Source organism: Electrona antarctica, assembly GCF_951216825.1.
Source record: "Electrona antarctica genome assembly, chromosome: 1".
NCBI classification, from domain to species: domain Eukaryota; kingdom Metazoa; phylum Chordata; class Actinopteri; order Myctophiformes; family Myctophidae; genus Electrona; species Electrona antarctica.
The window spans coordinates 9,809,072-9,829,657 of record NC_136806.1 but is presented as its reverse complement, the minus strand read 5'-3'; the positions used below and the strand labels follow the sequence as shown (position 1 = coordinate 9,829,657).

Sequence of the window (20,586 nt, the reverse complement as noted above, 5' to 3'; positions counted from 1 at the left end):
ACGTTTTCGGGCCCACCGATAGGTCGAACATAACAAGCTTTCCTATTTCCGAACGCGGCTGTCAGTCTCGCCTCTTCTGTTTATCTGTGTCTCATCACAGCCAGCCGCTGTCGGCATGAGAGCATTATGTCCGTCCCCTTCCCAACAACATGAAGTCCATCACTTAGTTATCACTGGAGCTCCTCTATCAAGTTACATTGTATTGTGCTCTAGCTGCAAGTGGGGAGGTGAGTGTTTTTTAATTTGCTTTCATTTAAATCGTTATGTATTTGCATTGCAAACATACTAGTTGATTAAGTTGAAGGTCTTTATCTGCTTAAAATGTATGGTGGGTTGTACAGGTAGACTAGAGTGACGATTATGCCCGGGTACCTCCCCCTTTTTAAAACAAATAAAAGTGTCAGTAAAATCAGCTTCGTCACATAATATTATTTAAAGTTGTGCAGTTTGATGGTCATTTGAAATGGCTACGGGCTGATGGGTTTGCAGCCCATCGCGTCGCACTAGTCTGAATTATTAATGCTGGGAGCTGGTTTTGCTTCTAATTATAGCATCATGATTCAGGTTCAGCTTCAGGAACCATTGCCACAACAACACAGCAATTGTACTGTATTTTTGTTTTGCTACTGTAGTTTGTACTAGGCTTAGGGTACTAGGCTACTACAACAGATGGGAAGCTGCCTGATTAGCCCAACTGTCACATCTATGCATGCATGCATGCCTGCATGCATAGATGCATGTGCCATATTAGAATTACTTTACTAAAAAAACAAAAACACATTACATTGATTGAAATATTTATTAACAGTTTGCAGAATTACAGTACATTTCAAGCACAAACTCAATACAAAAGACTGTTAACTGAGTGGACGACCCAAGTCAAAGTCAAAGAACAGAACAGGAATTCATCATAGAGGTAAAAAGGGAAAAGAGACATACAGTGAGGGGAAAAAAAGGCGGGGCGTTCAGATTTTTACGGGGGCCAGTTTTGAATTGCAGCCGTCCGTAGGTGCCCTTTGAGAGCGGTTTTGAAGGAGTCCAGGGATTTGCATGTCTTAATGACTGTTGGTAGGGCGTTCCACATTTTGGTGGCATAGGAGCGAAAATAATTTAGTCCCTTGTTTGTGCCGAATCTGGGTTGTACATGGTTCGTTGCACTCCCTCTGGTGTTGTGGGTGTGGACTTCGTTAACATTAAGGAAGTATCTAGACAGGTACATGGGTATCTTGGTGGAGTATCGAATCTTGTGGACCAGACCCATTGCAAGATGCTGTACTCTGTCGTCGACCCTAAGCCATTCCAGCCTGTCAAAGTGGGCAGGGGTTCGGGGGGTGAGGCCAAGTAGGAGCCTGATCATTTTTTTTGGGGAGTCTGGACACACATTTGTGTCTCCCTTCATTGGCTAGTAATGGCTACTATTCGTTTTAGAATTTATTATATCAAATATTAGAAGGCTCTGTCTAGACTAGTAGACCTGGAATTCCTTCATAAGACCTTTTTAAAATGTAGCCCCCACGCCCCCCATAAGCAGGAGCTGCATGACGAGATTCTTGGGCATTATTGTCATTGCAAAGTCTAACATCCGAAGACAAAAGTCAACCTGTCCTTTTCAACAAGGGACCTGGACTTTGGAATGATCTGCATGGCAGTAGATCACTGCATGGACACAGCAATGATGCTGTGATGATGTCAATATTGAGGTATTAAATCCACAGGCACGCCCCGGCCGTCACACAGATACAGTTTTAATTTGTTAGATTAGTAGATTAATAACACCACCTGCCCTGTTGAAATTAAAGTAGTTGCTTGGTGTCCATAGCCTGGCATGGCCTGACTATTATCGCTGCGTAGATATTATCTACCCAGGGGGCATTGTTTTGTTTTCTTCATATTTGTTTCCAGGCTATGGTGTCCAGGCAACCGCCTGCCCTGTTGAAAAGTAGTTGCTTGGTTGGTTGGGTGTGTGTCCATGGAACGTGCCACCTGCCCTGTTGAAAAGTAGTTGCTTGGTTGGTTGGGTGTGTGTCCAGGCAACGTGCCACCTGCCCTGTTGAAAAGTAGTTTCTTGGTTGGGTGTGTGTCCAGGGAACCTGCCACCTGCCCTGTTGAAAAGTAGTTTCTTGGTTGGGTGTGTGTCCAGGGAACCTGCCACCTGCCCTGGTGAGGAACGAAGCGGGGCACATCGTCCTCGAGGGGAACCACTTCACTGCACAGGATGAGCAAGAGTCAGAGGAAGCGGAGCACCAGTGGCAGCTCACAGGAGTCTGGTGGTGGTGATGGTGATGGAGGCGTCGCTCTGAAAAAGGAAATTGGCCTGGTTAGCGCCTGTGGAATTATAGTCGGTAAGTCCACCTATTTGTTCCTTTTTTTCTGTGCTTCAACACCACTGTGTAGAACCCATCAACCCCCTCACACTACTTGATTCCCCCCCAACCTTACCCCCTCTCTCCTTTATGATGGATAGGGCGGCTGTGGCTCAGGAGGTAGAGCAGGTCGTCCAATGATCCATGGGTCGGTGGTTCGAATCCCGGCTCCTCCTGTCTACATGTCGAAGTGTCCTTGGGCAAGACACTGAACCCCAAATTGCTCCCGATGTGCTGGTTGGTACCTTGCATGGCTTCCGCCACCATCGGTGTATGAATGTGTGTGTGAATGGGTGAATGTAATGCACAATCTCTGTAAAGCGCCTTGGATAAAGGCGCTATATAAATGCACCATTTACCATTTATGGAGGGCCATCCTCGTCCTCGACAACGTGCATTGTAGCAAGTTTGCACATTTTAATGTGCCATTTATGCAGCGAGGGATTTGATATTTAGACGCGCATGAAGTCGATAAAAAGTAATCTCGCTAATGTTTCCTTGCAATTTCCATTACTGTCAGCAGCACAGATGGCTGTCTGCGAACTAGAGCTGCACTAGAAAGCAGACATGTTCTATCAACATTTGACCATTTTGACCAACCAGTGGGTGGGTGTGTGTATGCAAAGTTGCAAACTATGCCTACATGCACCCTTGTTGTATGTATAGTAATTTGCATTCCCTAATTATTTTTCCTGGATGTCATTGACCCAGTTCTGTTAATTGTGTTTGCACTGTTCTGCTTCACAACAATGCACCACCAGTGTACATTATAGAGTAATGAAGAATTATAATGGCAGTCTGTATGCTAATTCTCCCCACTGTCCCCACTGGATGGAGGAGATGTACATTCTCATGAGTCATCCTCCTACCTGTATTTGCATGTGTTCATTAATTTTGAGTCCACCAGTACACTAGAATAACCTTCATGCTGCCCCATGATACGTATCATTTCTTCAATTTCACTGACAAACTGTTTTTGAGTTCTTGCACTGTGCAGTCCACATTGATTTGTACTCATGGTTTACTTTAGTGAAATCAGAGCACAGCACTCGGATAGAGTTTGGATCCATTTGGTGGCGCTATAAAAGGCTGTTCTGGAAAGAACAGCAGAGGTTCATCGTTGGCAGCCAGGGAATGTGTGTGCAAAGTTTGGCATCGACCGGGTTAACGGTGCTGGAGATTAGCTGGTAACCATGCTTTCGGCCTGGTGGAGACAAACATACTCTCTCCCCATGCTTTCGGCCTGGTGGAGACAAACATACTCTCTCCCCATGCCTTCGGCCTGGTGGAGACAAACATACTCTCTCCCCATGCCTTTGGCCTGGTGGAGACAAACATACTCTCTCCCCATGCCTTCGGCCTGGTGGAGACAAACATACTCTCTCCCCATGCCTTCGGCCTGGTGGAGACAAACATACTCTCTCCCCATGCCTTCGGCCTGGTGGAGACAAACATACTCTCTCCCCATGCCTTCGGCCTGGTGGAGACAAACATACTCTCTCCCCATGCCTTCGGCCTGGTGGAGACAAACATACTCTCTCCCCATGCCTTCGGCCTGGTGGAGACAAACATACTCTCTCCCCATGCCTTCGGCCTGGTGGAGACAAACATACTCTCTCCCCATTCCTTCGGCCTGGTGGAGACAATGGAGTGCAGTGCAATTAGAGGCCAGCCTCTTATATTTTACCTAATGTTGCAGTGCTGACGGTATAATCCTGCAATAAAACGTCACCAGCCTGCTCTGATCCTGTCCACAAATCAACTGCAGTGGCCGACTTGACCATTGCAACCTATGAAAGGCTTTTCATACTGTACCACACATACTGTCTGTATGCCAGTGGTTCCCACACAAGGACCCCCAAGTTGACATTTATTAGCCCGCGGACCCCCATTTGAAAACATAATTTATGCCAGGGACCCCCATAAGAGAAGGTTTTTGCGGCTCTAGCAGTGAGTTTCATCCATTTTCATTTCAAGGGCCCCCCGGTTTGACCTGAATTAGGCTACGGTCCCCTATTTTATGGCATTTCTATCTCTGGGACCCCCAATGTATATTGTAAAATCAAAGAGAGTGTACAAATGGACCCAAACGGACCCACTAGGGTCCGTTTGGTTCCATTTGTACACTCTCAGAGTTACAGGCCCATGGAACATTTGGTTCCAAACTATCATTTAGCTTGGGACCCCCTGGAACTCCCTCAAGGACCCCTGGTGACATCGACCAAATTCTGAATTAAAAGCTGCTAATATATTATTTATGCCCAAAAATCTATAAATGTCACATACAGGCATCCGGCGGTACCACACGCTACACAACAAGGTGCCCTTTTTGAGTGGTGTAAACCACTCCTACAACTGGCTTTTGTGTGCAGAAAAAATTAGCATGGTTGCTATGTTCAAAATAATTTCTGACGTAATTAAATCACACCCGGGTGAACTGGATGACCGTAGCAACCATGCTCATTTTTTCTGCACAAAAAAAGCCAGTTGTGAAATCACATCCAGGTGTGATTTCATTACGTCAGACCACAGCTGATCATGCTATATAAAACCTTACACCACTCAGTTCACACGGGTGTGATTTTTTCAATTGCACCTGCACCTGAAAATGTCTGCATGCCAATCAATGTCCTGATCTAACCTCTCAGTTCACTGTAAATGGCCTTGCAAACGGGGAGCGAGGAACTCACACGTTGTTGCCTGGATCAACGACAGGTGACCTACAGGTCTGCTCAAGAGGGGCGTGACAACGCAAGAGTAAAAAAAAAGCGTAACCGAATCCAGGTCTGGTGAGTCGTGGGCGTTTGTACGAAACGAGCACGCGCGCAACAAATTCAAGGGACTGCACGTTGTGCAGTCGCTTGCGTTTGTCGCACCGCGACTTCTCTGAGCAAAAACGCAGGTCTCATTGAAAATGAACTATAGGCGTGTTTTATCGCTCCCCGTTTGCAAGGACCTTAATGCTGGCTGTCCTGTTCTGGAACCTCGGCTTCCATCTGGTGTTCCTTTACAAATGTTTTTGCCGCTCTCCCACAGGCAACATCATCGGCTCAGGGATCTTTGTGAGTCCCAAGGGAGTCCTAGAGAATGCCAGCTCGGTGGGCTTGGCCCTCATTGTGTGGGCCTCGACGGGAGTGATCACGGCCATCGGAGCTCTCTGCTATGCAGAGCTGGGTCTGACCATCCCAAAGTCTGGTGGGGACTACTCTTATGTCAAGGACATCTTCGGAGGACTTGCTGGGTGAGAACTACGAATGACCAGTATCTATGAAAAGTGTGGCGTAAAGTATGTCGCCCAAGTTGTCGCATGTGTGTGTGTCTGTGTGTCTGTGTGTGTCTGTGGGGCTGTGTGTGGCACCCTTGTTGTAAAGTATTTGTATCCCTAATTATTTTCCTGGATGTCATTGACCCAGTTCTGTTAATTGTGTTTTCTGCTTCACAACAAGGCACCACCAGTGCACATTACAGACTAATGAAGAACTATAATGGCAGTCTGTATGCTAATTTGCTCATTAATTCCTCTGTTCTCCAACTACATTTAGCTATGAGGGCTCTCCTGTTCTTCTCACACGTTGCGTGTGTGTCATAAGTATGTTGCCGTGTCCCAGCATTACCCTCCTGTCTCCCACGCCCCCCCCAGGTTCCTGCGTGTGTGTCATAAGTATGTTGCCGTGCCCCAGCATTACCCTCCTGTCTGCCGTGCCCCAGCATTACCCTCCTGTCTGCCACGTCCCCCCAGGTTCCTGCGTCTGTACATTGCGGTCCTAGTGATCTACCCCACCAACCAGGCGGTGATTGCACTCACCTTTGCCAACTATGTCCTGCAGCCCCTCTTCCCATCCTGCATCCCTCCAGAAAATGCACTTCGCCTTTTGGCCGCCGTCTGTCTACGTAAGTGTCCCAGCAAGTCTGCTCCGTGTAAAGATAGTGTAATACACCTTTTTAACTGTTTTGTGTTTAAAAAAAAAAAACTTTTCGTATACAGTTGCACTTGAAATTATTCAGTGGAAATTAAGTTTGTTGGCACAATTCACAAACTGTCAGCTCTTGGACAGTATGATTATCAAATACAAATACTGAACATCAATGATGTTTAGGTGAAAAAAGAACAGAAAAAATATATATTAATTAAGTAATTTTTTATATAGCATCGTTGGGGCTTACAGTGTTAAAGGAGAATTTCGGACTAGAAGGCTTTCTTACCTTAATTTATTTGTAGTTAGGGTCCCCACCAAAAAGAGCTGGTCCAGGTGTTATTTTGTGCAAAAACCCATTATTGGCTATTTCCCCTACCATAAGCCCTCAATGGGGCGTTGGGTTTTAGTGCTAATTCGCTTATTTCCATCGCTCGAAAATTCAATTTTTACTACCTAAATAAGTGAATTAGCACTAAAACCCAACGCCCCATTGAGGGCTTATGGTAGGGGAAATAGCCAATAATGGGGTTTTGCACAGAATAACACCTGGACCAGCTCTTTGGTGGTAAGAAAGACCAAAATCTCCTTTTAATATCTGTGTATTCTTTGTCTTTCACCTTTATTTATTCAGGAAGGTTTCTTTTTCAATGACCACTTGGTTACAGTAAACATATAGCATACAATTTAAACACAAATAAATGACAAGATAATAGACAGTCTTTCAACCCATTTTGGTGTTTCAAGCATTATGTTAAAATAGCAGATCTACAAGCTCATAGGTCACTAGGCACTAGGTCTGCTATCTTTGAAAAATTGTGAGAATGTGGCACAAATCTTTGAATATATATTCTTTCAGAGCGAACGTTTTTAACTCAAATCTTTGCTTCTGGAGGGTCCCTGGAACTACATATTTTCAGATGGGGGTCGGCGGCCAATTACAGATAATTCTGGGGGTTCTTGACACGAAATATTGAGAACCATGGGTATTTCAGAAAACTGTCATGATTTAGAAGACTTTTTTTTTTACATCAGGCCTAAATGGGTTAAACTCAAATAACTTTATAAGCTATAATGTAGTATAGATGTGTTGATGTACTTTGTGTCATCACAGTGTTGCTGACATGGGTAAACTGCTACAGTGTACTTTGTGTCCTCAGTGTTGCTGACATGGGTAAACTGCTACAGTGTACTTTGTGTCCTCAGTGTTGCTGACATGGGTAAACTGCTACAGTGTACTTTGTGTCCTCACAGTGTTGCTGACATGGGTAAACTGCTACAGTGTACTTTGTGTCCTCAGTGTTGCTGACATGGGTAAACTGCTACAGTGTACTTTGTGTCCTCAGTGTTGCTGACATGGGTAAACTGCTACAGTGTACTTTGTGTCCTCACAGTGTTGCTGACATGGGTAAACTGCTACAGTGTAAACTGCTACAGTGTACTTTGTGTCCTCACAGTGTTGCTGACATGGGTAAACTGCTACAGTGTACTTTGTGTCCTCACAGTGTTGCTGACATGGGTAAACTGCTACAGTGTACTTTGTGTCCTCACAGTGTTGCTGACATGGGTAAACTGCTACAGTGTACTTTGTGTCCTCACAGTGTTGCTGACATGGGTAAACTGCTACAGTGTACTTTGTGTCCTCACAGTGTTGCTGACATGGGTAAACTGCTACAGTGTAGTATAGATGTCATGTACTTTGTGTCCTCACAGTGTTGCTGACATGGGTAAACTGCTACAGTGTACTTTGTGTCCTCACAGTGTTGCTGACATGGGTAAACTGCTACAGTGTACTTTGTGTCCTCAGTGTTGTTGACATGGGTAAACTGCTACAGTGTACTTTGTGTCCTCAGTGTTGTTGACATGGGTAAACTGCTACAGTGTACTTTGTGTCCTCAGTGTTGCTGACATGGGTAAACTGCTACAGTGTACTTTGTGTCCTCACAGTGTTGCTGACATGGGTAAACTGCTACAGTGTACTTTGTGTCCTCACAGTGTTGCTGACATGGGTAAACTGCTACAGTGTGCGTTGGGCCACACGGGTACAAGACGTCTTCACTGCTGGCAAGCTGCTAGCCCTGGGTCTCATCATAGTCATGGGCATTGTCCAGATATGCAAAGGTGAGTAGGTTAGAGATGACTTGCTGTTGTTGTGTCTGGTCTGTTGTCTCCTGTTGTCTCCTCCTCATTCCATAGCCTGTCTCTTTATATGGAATGTGTCTTTCTTTCCTACCCAACTCAAGCTGTCTCTCTGTCTCTCGCCCTCTCTATCTAAGGTACTAAAAATGTCTTCCTTTATTTATTGCTTGTATATTTAGTTGTGCTTAATGTGACCACAGAGACCGTTTTTAATAAAGTACTTTTAAAATTATCTGTCCTTTGTACGGTTGCTACCATTGTTTTAGAGTTATTGTGACAAGCCTTTCTAGGCTACTGGTATGTGAATGGCCATTTACTCGCCGTTACTCAAAGTGTAAACAAAATTTACAAAGTTAGTATTTTAGCACCATGCATGAATTTAATTTCAGGCCAAGCCAAGTAGGAAGAGTAGGTTAGGGGAGGAGACAACAGGACCTGGACCTGTTAACACCCCAATCGCCTAGGACGAAGTTCACCGTCCTTTCTATTCTATTAGAGTTTTAACCACTTTCAATGAATACCAAAACGCTCGCCCCAAAACAAAGTCACGCCAGGGCAAATCCAACGACCTTGTAATGCTCGCCACCTGGTAGTCACTGAAAACATAACCTCAGTAAACTATGCCTAAACCTGACCTCATTAAAATGGTGCCAAACCCGAACCTTATTCCTAAACTTAACCTCAGTAAAACTATGCCTAACACACTTTCTAAGATCCGCAGGGGGCGAGCGGTCTGCCAAAGAAATGGTGGCGAGAGAGTTTTGGGGCGAGCCTTCCTACTCTTAATCCCGGTCCGAGTGGATCCGATTTGGATTTTGGGGCAAATTATCTCAGTAAAACATTATGTCAATTAGAAATGAAGCTTGATTAATTAAATAATATCTTTAACACCCAAATTCCCAAATCTGATCCACTCGGATAGGCATAAAACATTTTGAACTCTTGGGTCCTGGTAGATCAAACAGACGTGGTTGTCCACCCTGACGGTGAAGATGAAACTTGATGGCCTTGAGTGCAGTAAAATACAACGGGAAACTGGTACAGTCCTCAAATTAGCCACATGTGTGCCATTGTGTCAGCCATTGATGTCAGCCAGGCATGCAGTGATGCGCTCTTCCACCTGAGTGGCAGAGGGCTTGCCATTGATGTCAGCCAGGCATGCAGTGATGCGCTCTTCCACCTGAGTGGCAGAGGGCTTGCCATTGATGTCAGCCAGGCATGCAGTGATGCGCTCTTCCACCTGAGTGGCAGAGGGCTTGCCATTGATGTCAGCCAGGCATGCAGTGATGCGCTCTTCCACCTGAGTGGCAGAGGGCTTGCCATTGCCAATGGCTACACATTAGGATGCTCCACCGAGGGTCAGATGGTGTTTGTCACCCTTAACGGTAAATATTCTCAGTAATTCCAGTCATTTTAAAGTTGAGCTCTCCTGCAGTCACAACATGGACTTCCAGAAAGGGGGCAGACTCATGAATTGTGCTAACGGCGTGCCTACAGTACCACTGCAGCTCAAACACGGTCAACCCCGTCCGTGCCTGACACGGGATTTCTGTGATCTCGGCGTGGAAGGCGGATTAGAGTTCCCTCGTTGGTTCTCATCCAGCACTCACAAATCCCATCCACTTTACCACACACACACACACACACACACACACACACACACACACACACACACACACAGTGTAACCTAGCTTACCCGGGCCTTGCTCACTCATACAGTACATGGAATGCCACCCATCCATAAATGTATTCCTTATCCTCAGTGTTTTAATCCATCCATGCTGATATTTTTATTGTATGTCCATACTTACTGACTACACTGTATGTTGGTGCCTATGCGCCTTCAATCACAATTGTGTGCTCTGTAATAAAATGCATAGTAAATAAAGTTGAGTTGTGTTTGTGTAAACGGCATCAATCTAAAATGAAGGGTAGGCCTATGGGTCGAGTTTCATTATACAGTATGGCAATACTATAACAGAAATGGGATGACTGATATTGCCCCCTGCTGGTCATTGCCGTGTAAGTGAATACCCATAGGTAATGTTGTGAAAGGAACTCATACAGTCATGCTTGGACCTTTGCCAGTAGGGCCTTTGCACACGGAAACCCAGCTCTCCTAATGCTCCTTGATTCTGTCTCCTGGAAACCCAGCTCTCCTAATGCTCGTTGATTCTGTCTCCTGTAAAAGCTACTGTATGCCAGTAGCAGTTGGAATTTAGTTCAGTATGTTTCTTTTTTTCTTTCTTTCTGAAAATGGAAACTATGCCCAAAGATGCTTACGCTGCACCAAAGTCCTTGTAGCGGTGCCGGCCCACGGGAGAGAACTGAAGAGGGGAATCTTGGAAAAAAACAAGAAAGTGGCCACACACACTAATGGCCAAAGTGCCAATATTTTTAATAGGTCCCAGCAGATGAAGACATGGTGAATCCAATACCCTTTGGGGAAACAACATTAATCCTATAATAAGTAGTTGATGATTTCTTCTGTTTTCCCTGCAGGTCATTACTATTGGCTGGAGCCGGCGCACGCCTTCGAAACCTTCCAGGACTACGACGTTGGGTTAATCGCCCTGTCCTTCCTGCAAGGCTCCTTCGCCTACGGAGGCTGGAACTTCCTCAATTATGTCACAGAGGAGCTGGTTGACCCATACAGGTGAGAGTTGACAAACCTGTCTTTGTGTTGCTCCCAGCTGTTACGCTTGATACTCCACTGAGAAATTAGGATGAACTGATCTCGATTGTGTTGACAGTTTTTGAAACTATATTACCGGCACCCACATTATGAATGGCTTTATATACACAAGTTATTATTATTTTTATCACATTCATTCATCTCAAATATGTTGGATGAAGTCCAACAGTTAACAGTTTACAGCATATTGTCATGGCAACCGTCCTGCCCTCCCTCCCTACAGGAACCTGCCCCGGGCCATCTTCATCTCCATCCCTCTGGTCACGTTCGTCTACGTCTCTGCCAACATAGCATACGTCACTGCCATGTCTCCCCAGGAGCTGCTGTCCTCCAATGCTGTGGCAGTGGTGAGAAGAACACGAGGTCGTTTTATTGATGATGTGGCCTGTTTTTCAGGAAATTAGAAAAAAATAACCTGTGTTCCAAATGGACCCACAGTTATAACAGTGTAATATTATTATTATTTAGTCATTGTTGTTATCTTTGCATTTGTTAAATATTTTAGAAAACCCAGACATACTTTTCCTATTTTGAGCATATCATTAAAATAGATTTTTTCTTTCTTAACCCATTTTTGGCGGGAACCCCTTTTGGTGGCATAGCATTCTGTTCTACTTTAGCTATTGTAAAATAGCAGACCTGCAAGCTCTGCGAGCTTGCAGGTCTGCTATTTTGGAAAAGTTGTGAAAATGTGTCACAAATCTTTGAATATATATTTCAGAGCGAACATTTTTAACTAAAATATTGGCTTCTGGGGGGTCCCTGGAGCAACATATTTTGAGATGGGGTTATGTGGAGATAATACTGGGGGTCCTTGATATGAAAAAGGTTGAGCACCACTGACATAGAAAAATGTTAGGATTTAGAAGCCTTTTTTTATCGACCTCAGTCCAAAATGGGTTAAGTTACACAGTATCAACATTCAGCCTCAGTCCTAAATGTAGATGTGCTATCTGCGTTACCTTTGTGGGATACTGTCATATGACAAAGTATTAAGCAGGGCATTGTTTTCGTTTTATGAAACAAAAAACTAAAAAGATGTAATATGGAGGTTATGCTGCCTGACGGCAAGAATGTACAGTGCATTTGAGGTTTTTCATCAAAATGGCCACCATTATGGTCAGTATTTTTTGAAACATTTTCCTTTTTGTCTTCTCCGTCTCTTTAACTCTCTCCTCTCAGACCTTTGGAGATAAGTTGCTAGGAATGTTTTCATGGATCATGCCCATCTCTGTGGCGCTGTCCACCTTCGGTGGGGTCAATGGCTCCCTCTTCACCTCCTCGCGGTCAGTGTGTCCTCTGCCCTGCAATTCATCTTATCCTATGTTACAATGGCATTACATTCACCCATTTACACACGCATTCACACACTGATGGAACCATGCAAGGCACCAACCTGCTCAATGGGAGCAGTTAACAATAGGTGTGCAGTGTTTTCAGAATCGGAAGCCTTTATTGCCATGAAATGTAAACCTGTTAGGAATTTGGTGTGGAATGTGGAGTGCAGTTACAACATTTGGACAAGTGCAAAACAGACATAGTGCAATGAATAGTGAATAAATTTAAAGCGCGGAGAGTTGAAAGTGTTCAGGTCAGTTCAGAGCACGAGTCAGTCCATTCCACTCTGAGTGGGGGTGGAGGGGGGGATAGAAGGGGCTCAGGGGGTGGAGTCCACCAGCAGCATTGAGGAGCCGGATAGACGTGGGGAAAAAGTTGTTTGAATGTCGGGCCTTCATAGTCTTTAGGGAAGCAAACCTCCTGCCTGAGGGAAGCGGGGCCAAAACACTGACCTGGGTGTGCAGGGTCAGCCATGATCTTCCTGGCCCTCCTCAAAGCCCTACTCCTAAACAGGGCCTCAAGGGGGGGCAAAGGGCAGCCAATCACCCTCTCTGCTGATCGTATCACCAAGTACACTTGGACTCTAACCCACGGGAGCCGCGGATCGAACCGCAAACCATCCGATTTATTCCCAAGTGGCCTCTTTACCTCCTCAGCCATTGACACAGATTTTTGGCCATTTTAGGATTGAGAATTGCATAACAGTATCACACTCTGGTAAAGGGACAAATTGTCTAGTGCTTGTCAGACTGTGCGAGAGCGAATTCAGTCTACCTGTCATATTGTGTGATGACACTATGAACTTTTTACCTCCAGAAAACAAAACAAAAGAAATGGAATGGAAGAAACCATTGAAACCCTGTCTTGACTTGGCAGATGAAGACAACAGTGGTTGGCAATTCTCTCTAAAGTCAACTCGTACTATCTCCTGTCATTTTCAAACTTTACTTGAATTGTTTATACACACAATTCAATTCAAAGGGCTTTATTGGCATGAGAAAACATACGTTTACCGGTACATTGCCAAAGCACAATACAACAAAATACAATCAAAACAATAATTATACATTTGAAAGTCAGAATCTTCAATAAATCAATTTCTACATCACTCGATGTAGATGGTGCAGGAATACACACAATGATTAGTCTTTAGAGTGGTTGTGTTCCATTTGATATCCTTCTCCTATCACAACAGCTCACAAATCTTGCTGCTGTGTTTGCACATTTTTGGACTTCGCCCAGCAGATATGGGAGTTTTCTTTTGTCATTAGTCATGTTTTCAAAATCTCTGTGGGTGATTGTAATCTGTGGGAAGTCTGTGTCTCTGATGTCTTGGTACAATGGATGTGTCCCCGTTTTTACTACCCCGTTTCGCACCAGTAAGGGGAGGGAGGGGCGGGGGGGGGGGGGCGACGGCCCTAGTTACAGTTAGTTGAATCGTCAAAACTGCTGCATTTGATCATCAATGTATTCCATTAGATTCGACCATAGACCATTTTATGGTTGTATCCAGAATGAAAACATTCTCTGAGGTAAACGAGGTAGTGTACATTCCCCATAATAGCCTATAGCCACTATAATGTTTTAGTTATTACAAACATAACTTAATATGCTACTGCCTGTGTTCTTCTTGGACAAATATACTCCTATGGAAAGGCTATATTATTTAATACCGATAGTTAGAGAAATTCGAAGTTTCAACACCAGAGTAGTAGTAGTTGTTGTGATTTAGCAAGCTGGACATTTCGACTGAATGTTTCCTTTATGCTCGTGTTGGGCTTCTGTTTTCGCCGAAGTTTTTATTCGTGTTGTTTCTTTCAACACGTTGTTGCTTCACAAGTTCACGTTCCACAGCCGTCTGCCTTGACTTCTGTGTGCGCTGACTGCACGGTGTGGGCTAGCCCCTCCCTCCCCTCACTGGTGCGAAACTGGGTAGTTAAAAACGGGGACGCACAATGGACAGATGGTTACACACACTAACCAGGCCTGAGTGAATAGGAAGAGGACACCAGTTGAGCTTAGGTGGGCAGGTATTTTGTTCCAGAGTGTACAGTAGGACCATAGTATTAGTCAGTGGCTAAATAGATACACCTTCACCAGAATAATTTATAAATAGTTAATGTTATAAGACTAAAACATGTGCATGTGAACTTGCTATTCGGCTTGGTTCACTATCAATACATGTGGTTTGTACAGTATGGTCACCTAACCAGCATACCCTGGTACATACTTAGCATAGTTATTTTCTTTTTCCTCTCCACCAGGTGTATCTTATCTACTGCAGTATTGCAATACACAGACCCAAGAATACGACTGCTTTACTAGGCCTATACATTGTGTGGAGCTGTATTTTATTCTGGGAAGACGATCCCACTGGATAAAGATGGCAGGCCTCTCATTACGCACTCACATTTCACCCACATGCATCCACATTTATTCCTATGTTATAAATTCACACTGTCTGCCACTTTCCAGTGAGCCACGTGTCTCACGGTAATATGTCATGTGAAACGGCTCTCCCTGGGATGCTTCCACACCTTGCAGGAACATTCTGTGTGAACAGTAAATAATACTACTACTACTAATAATAATAAATCTTTATTAGCACCTTTCAAAATTGCATTGCAAAGTGCTTTACAGGAAAATAAGCAGCAGAAAACATTTCAATAAACAGCAAAATATAATTGGCAGCAGCAATATTAATAGGAGTTGGCAATGACTGCTAATCTATAAAAGTGTTTGTAGCCTTGTTTGTATATGGAGTTTGAAATCGATTCTGAAGGAGATCCTGAAGTAAAGCCCAATTCATGCTTCAGTGACAAAGCATAACGGAAAATTGTTAATGATAACATTTTATTTTAACCACTTAAGCCTGATATACTTCGTTATAAAACGGAAGGCTAAAATAACTGATTGTATAGCCTCACCGCATTGCAAGCTTGTCGATCGGCTATCTTTGCCACAATTGTCGGACAATTGTTTCCATTCGTCCACATACTGACGTGCTAAATACTGTATAGGGACGCCAGGGTGAAATTGGTTACAGATATGATGTGCCTTTTTTATGATCTAAGTCAGGACAATAGAGTTGGACAGGAGAGGGCTAGAGAGATGAGAAAAGAACATGACAGGAGTCTTTTTCAAACTCTGGTTCTTGTGACCAAGGACCATGTGGTCAGTGCACTAACTCCCAGTGCCATCAGGCACCCCAAAATATCTCTTCCTCGAATTAGGGACAGAAAGAAAGGATTCAGAAATCAAACCCAAAACCTTCTGTTCAGCAGATGTCCACAGCTATCCGCTAAGCCAAATATGTCACCCCACCAGACATGTCTTCAACTGAAAATGTAATGATATTCTTTTACATGTTTATCTGTTTTTCTGGCTCTCTTTCTCATGCATTTTTCCCTCTCTCTCTCTCTCTCTCTCTCTCTCTCTCTCTCAGGCTGTTCTTTGCTGGTGCAAGGGAGGGCCATCTTCCACGCCTGCTGGCTATGATTCATGTCAAACGCTGCACGCCTATCCCAGCCCTGCTGTTCACTGTGAGTCCTGATGTACACACTCCAAATGTCCTCAAAATGCCCTCTCTTTTCATGCCCATGTTAACAGCTTTCCTCTCTTTCTGCTCAGGTCATCTCTACCCTCCTGATGCTGTGCACCAGTTAACAGCTTTCCTCTCTTCCTGCTCAGGTCATCTCTACACTCCTGATGCTGTGCACCAGTTAACAGCTTTCCTCTCTTTCTGCTCAGGTCATCTCTACACTCCTGATGCTGTGCACCAGTTAACAGCTTTCCTCTCTTTCTGCTCAGGTCATCTCTACACTCCTGATGCTGTGCACCAGTTAACAGCTTTCCTCTCTTCCTGCTCAGGTCATCTCTACACTCCTGATGCTGTGCACCAGTTAACAGCTTTCCTCTCTTTCTGCTCAGGTCATCTCTACACTCCTGATGCTGTGCACCAGTTAACAGCGTTCCTCTCTTCCTGCTCAGGTCATCTCTACACTCCTGATGCTGTGCACCAGCGACATCTACACACTCATCAACTATGTTTCCTCTCTTTCTGCTCAGGTCATCTCTACACTCCTGATGCTGTGCACCAGCGACATCTACTCACTCATCAACTATGTTTCCTCTCTTTCTGCTCAGGTCATCTCTACACTCCTGATGCTGTGCACCAGCGACATCTACACACTCATCAACTATGTTTCCTCTCTTCCTGCTCAGGTCATCTCTACACTCCTGATGCTGTGCACCAGCGACATCTACACACTCATCAACTATGTTTCCTCTCTTCCTGCTCAGGTCATCTCTACACTCCTGATGCTGTGCACCAGCGACATCTACACACTCATCAACTATGTTTCATCTCTTCCTGCTCAGGTCATCTCTACACTCCTGATGCTGTGCACCAGCGACATCTACACACTCATCAACTATGTTTCATCTCTTCCTGCTCAGGTCATCTCTACACTCCTGATGCTGTGCACCAGCGACATCTACACACTCATCAACTACGTGGGCTTCATCAACTACCTCTTCTACGGGGTCACTGTCGCTGGGCAAATTGTGCTGCGCATCAAAGAGCCTGATTTACCTCGGCCTATCAAGGTAAAGATCAGACCTCTGTCGGACCAGCTCATTGGTCGGGACTTTTGCAGATCCCATTTTGATTTGCTGTAGCTACCCGAAAAATATGACACTGTCGTCATATATCCAAAACACAAAGCATTTATTTTACATTATGGCAGTCAATCATAGGTCCCTAGTTGGAAAGAAAAGTAAAGGAAATGTTGGCGTACACTGCACGATTTTGTTCACAAAGTGCCCATACTTTTTTTTTTAAATAAAAAGTAAAGTAGTAAACTTTTGAAGCTTGTACATGTAGATTAACAGTTTAAAAGATGACAATATAGTTTTTTCAACTTGGAAGACGACTTTGTAAGATTTGTGGATAGACTAGTCGTAATCGTAAAGACAGTCAAATGATTCCCTATGAAGATGAATTAATAAAAGCGTGAACATCATGAGCAGCTTTAGATGTTCATGATTCAAACTCAACACAAGAAGGCCATAATTTATATTACCTGTTCAAATAGTTTGAGTAAATGAAATCATGTTGTCATCATGATAAAGCTAAGACTCTACTCTCCGGTGCATGTGTGTGTACATTTATTTTCATCGACTTCTGACGGTACAACAGTTCATGACATGAATCATGATATAATGTACAGTACAGCATCAGCAATCTGGTCTTAGACACTTAAGTCACATACACTTTGTCATATGATAATATGGTAGATCTACACTTAAGTCACATACACTTTGTCATATGATAATATGGTAGATCTACACTTAAGTCACATACACTTTGTCATATGATAATATGGTAGATCTACACTTAAGTCACATACACTTTGTCATATGATAATATGGTAGATCTACAAGCTCATAATGCATGAGCTTGTAGATGTGAAGAAAATAATCGGCTATATTAATGAATGCCCAACGATTCATGCGATTTTTAAAAAGCCTCATATTTACCCATTTAGACCTGAGGCCAATTCTAAAAACGCCTGACTACGGTAAGTTTTCTGAAGAAGAAAAATAATTAATAGATAATGGTGTTCCTGTCTTGAAAGATATAACAACGTATAGGTGTTCAGGCCTAAATGGGTTAACCCATTGGGTTACCCAATGGGTTAACCCATTTAGGCCTGATGTTGAAATTTACCCAATGGGTTAACCCATTTAGGCCTGATGTTGAAATTTAAAAAATGTCTTCAAAATCCTGACAGTTTTCTGAAAAACCTTATGTTTCTGTATGAGTGGTGCTCAATATTTCATGTCAAGGACCCCAAAAATGATATGTAATATGCCCCCCCCCCCCATCTGAAAATATGTTGTTCCAGGGACCTCCCCAGAAGCAAAGATTTGAGTTAAAATGTTCACTCTGTAATAATATATATTCAAAGATTTGAGGCACATTTTCACGATTTTTCAAAAATGGCAGACCTACAAGTTCATAGCGTTCTTTGAGCTTGTAGATCTGCTATTTTTCAATAGTTAAAGTATAACATAATGCTTTAAAACACCAAAATGGGTTAAGGCAAACCCGGATGATCGCTCTACAAGTCTACGTCATCTGCCATTCCATGTGGGAAAACGCTTAGGAGAGTGTCTAGGCCACCTATACTCTGTTGCACCATACAATTGGTCGTCCATCTCTTTCTTTGCCCGCAGGTGAGCTTAATATGGCCCGTGATATACCTGCTGTTCTGGGCCTTCCTGCTGGTGTTCTCGCTCTACTCAGAGCCTGTGGTGTGTGGAGTCGGTCTGGCCATCATGATGACTGGCGTCCCCGTCTACTTCCTGGGAGTCTACTGGGAGAACAAGCCGCAGTGCTTTGATGCTGCTGTTGGTACGGAAATTACTTTTTAACTTTAAAGTCAATATGGTTGTCCGTCGTCCCCATAGTGTTTTGTGTTCACTGAACAGTGAACACAATGTGTAGTGTTGACAATATTCACATAACGGCTTTTATGTCATACTCTGGGCTCTCATGTCACACCCTGAGTATGACATGAGAGCAAAATGGTCGCCGGGTCAGTATTGTTTGCACTATTTACTTGACCACTTACCCTGTTGGTTGGTTGACTAGGGTTCATGCCATTTACTGTGATTACTCTCACTGTGTAAGTTGTAATTATTATGCTCATATTATTATGTATTCTGTTATTGTCTATTGTAGAGATTGGTGCAAATACAACTACACAAACAACTGCTTTATTCTGTGTATACTTTTAACTGAATGGAATGTGGATGCAGTCAAATGCATCAGGAGAACATTTTGAGGGACCCCACCCCCACCCAATGCTCAAGGCAGGATTGCGCTTTCAAACATATGATGATGATAATCCAACCATTCTCTTCTCTTCCTACTCCACGCAGGTAAGATTACCCATCTGTGCCAACGGTTCTGTTATGTGGTGTACCCAGTCATGACGGCGGCCCGGGTGCCCACAGGAAGCGAGGGAGAGGATGACGAAGACGATTCCAAGGTCAAAACCAGCTGATCGAACGTGTCGTGTGCGTGACGACAAACAACAAGAGAGACTCGCTCACACTGCATATATATGCGGGTTAAAACCCAAGCGAAGACTTCTAGAAAAGAGGGACAGTGACGTGTTCACTGAATGCAAATTGTAAAAAGATCTCACTGAAAGTCGTTGACTTGTCTTAATCCTGAACACCACTGCCTCAGAGTAATGCTGCCTACTTGCGTCAGGAGTGTACAATGCAATACCGCTTGTTGTGAACGGAAAACGACCACGTGGCCATTTCACAGTAAATGTCACATCTTTAATATTGTGTTCTTTTTGTCTATTGTTTGCATGTGTAAATTATTTATTGTGTGTTTTGCGTCATCATAACACTGTCATGTTTGTTATTCACAAATGGTTTATTAATTTTAGCCCCTTTAAATTCATCACCTGTAATTTAAGTCAAACGTCATTGGAAATGTTACCAAAATGCTTTCATCATATTAACTGTCATGGTAAGAGGATTGTGAACACACATTATCTAAATCTTTTCAAGCACATATTTATTTGAGCCTTTTTCGAGGGGTGCTAGCCCCTCCTATGCACAGCTTTTTGTGTATGTCCGTTTGAGCACGGAATGTGATGATTTGATTGGCTGAGCACGGAATGTGATGTAAGATGAGAGCACACATACAGTTTGCAAACAGTACAGTGATACGATTTTACAACGATCCTAACGGGATAACCCATAGAGCCCTAATGGGGGCTTGTTTCCATTGTGGTCCTGTTGTTGAACACGGTCTTGTCACCTTGTGAAGGATGCCTGCTCTAAATGACTTCATCTCAATACAGCGATTTGCACAACCACCATTGTGTCCGCCTACTTTTGAAATGCTTCTGTGACAGCTTCGATTTGGTTGCTGGGAATGTGTATAGCAGGGGTGCCCAAAAGGGAGATTGTGATCTACGAGTAGATCATACAGGCTGTGTGCAGGTAAGACCACATGACATGCCCCTAAAACATATATCATTTATATGAATCCAAAACTGTTTTTGGGATCTGCCACTTGAATTAAGGTGACTTCACTTGATTGACA

General features: G+C 43.8%; 1 protein-coding gene across 2 annotated transcripts; it reads left to right on the top strand.

Annotated features, from left to right (window-relative positions):
* Positions 1-89: 89 nt before the first annotated feature.
* slc7a8b (solute carrier family 7 member 8b) lies at positions 90-20,356 on the top strand. 2 transcript variants are annotated; one of them, XM_079510235.1, is made up of 12 exons: positions 90-227; positions 2,141-2,342; positions 5,400-5,604; positions 6,103-6,254; positions 8,273-8,398; positions 10,919-11,072; positions 11,335-11,458; positions 12,294-12,397; positions 15,895-15,991; positions 16,908-17,057; positions 18,690-18,867; positions 19,398-20,356. In XM_079510235.1, exons 2-12 carry the CDS (start codon positions 2,216-2,218, stop codon positions 19,520-19,522), a joined length of 1,542 nt encoding a protein of 513 aa, XP_079366361.1. In that variant the 5' UTR covers positions 90-227; positions 2,141-2,215; the 3' UTR covers positions 19,523-20,356. The 2 variants fall into 2 exon arrangements, with proteins under 2 accessions (XP_079366361.1, XP_079366360.1); XM_079510234.1 differs by having other exon boundaries at positions 6,004-6,254.
* Positions 20,357-20,586: the final 230 nt, after the last annotated feature.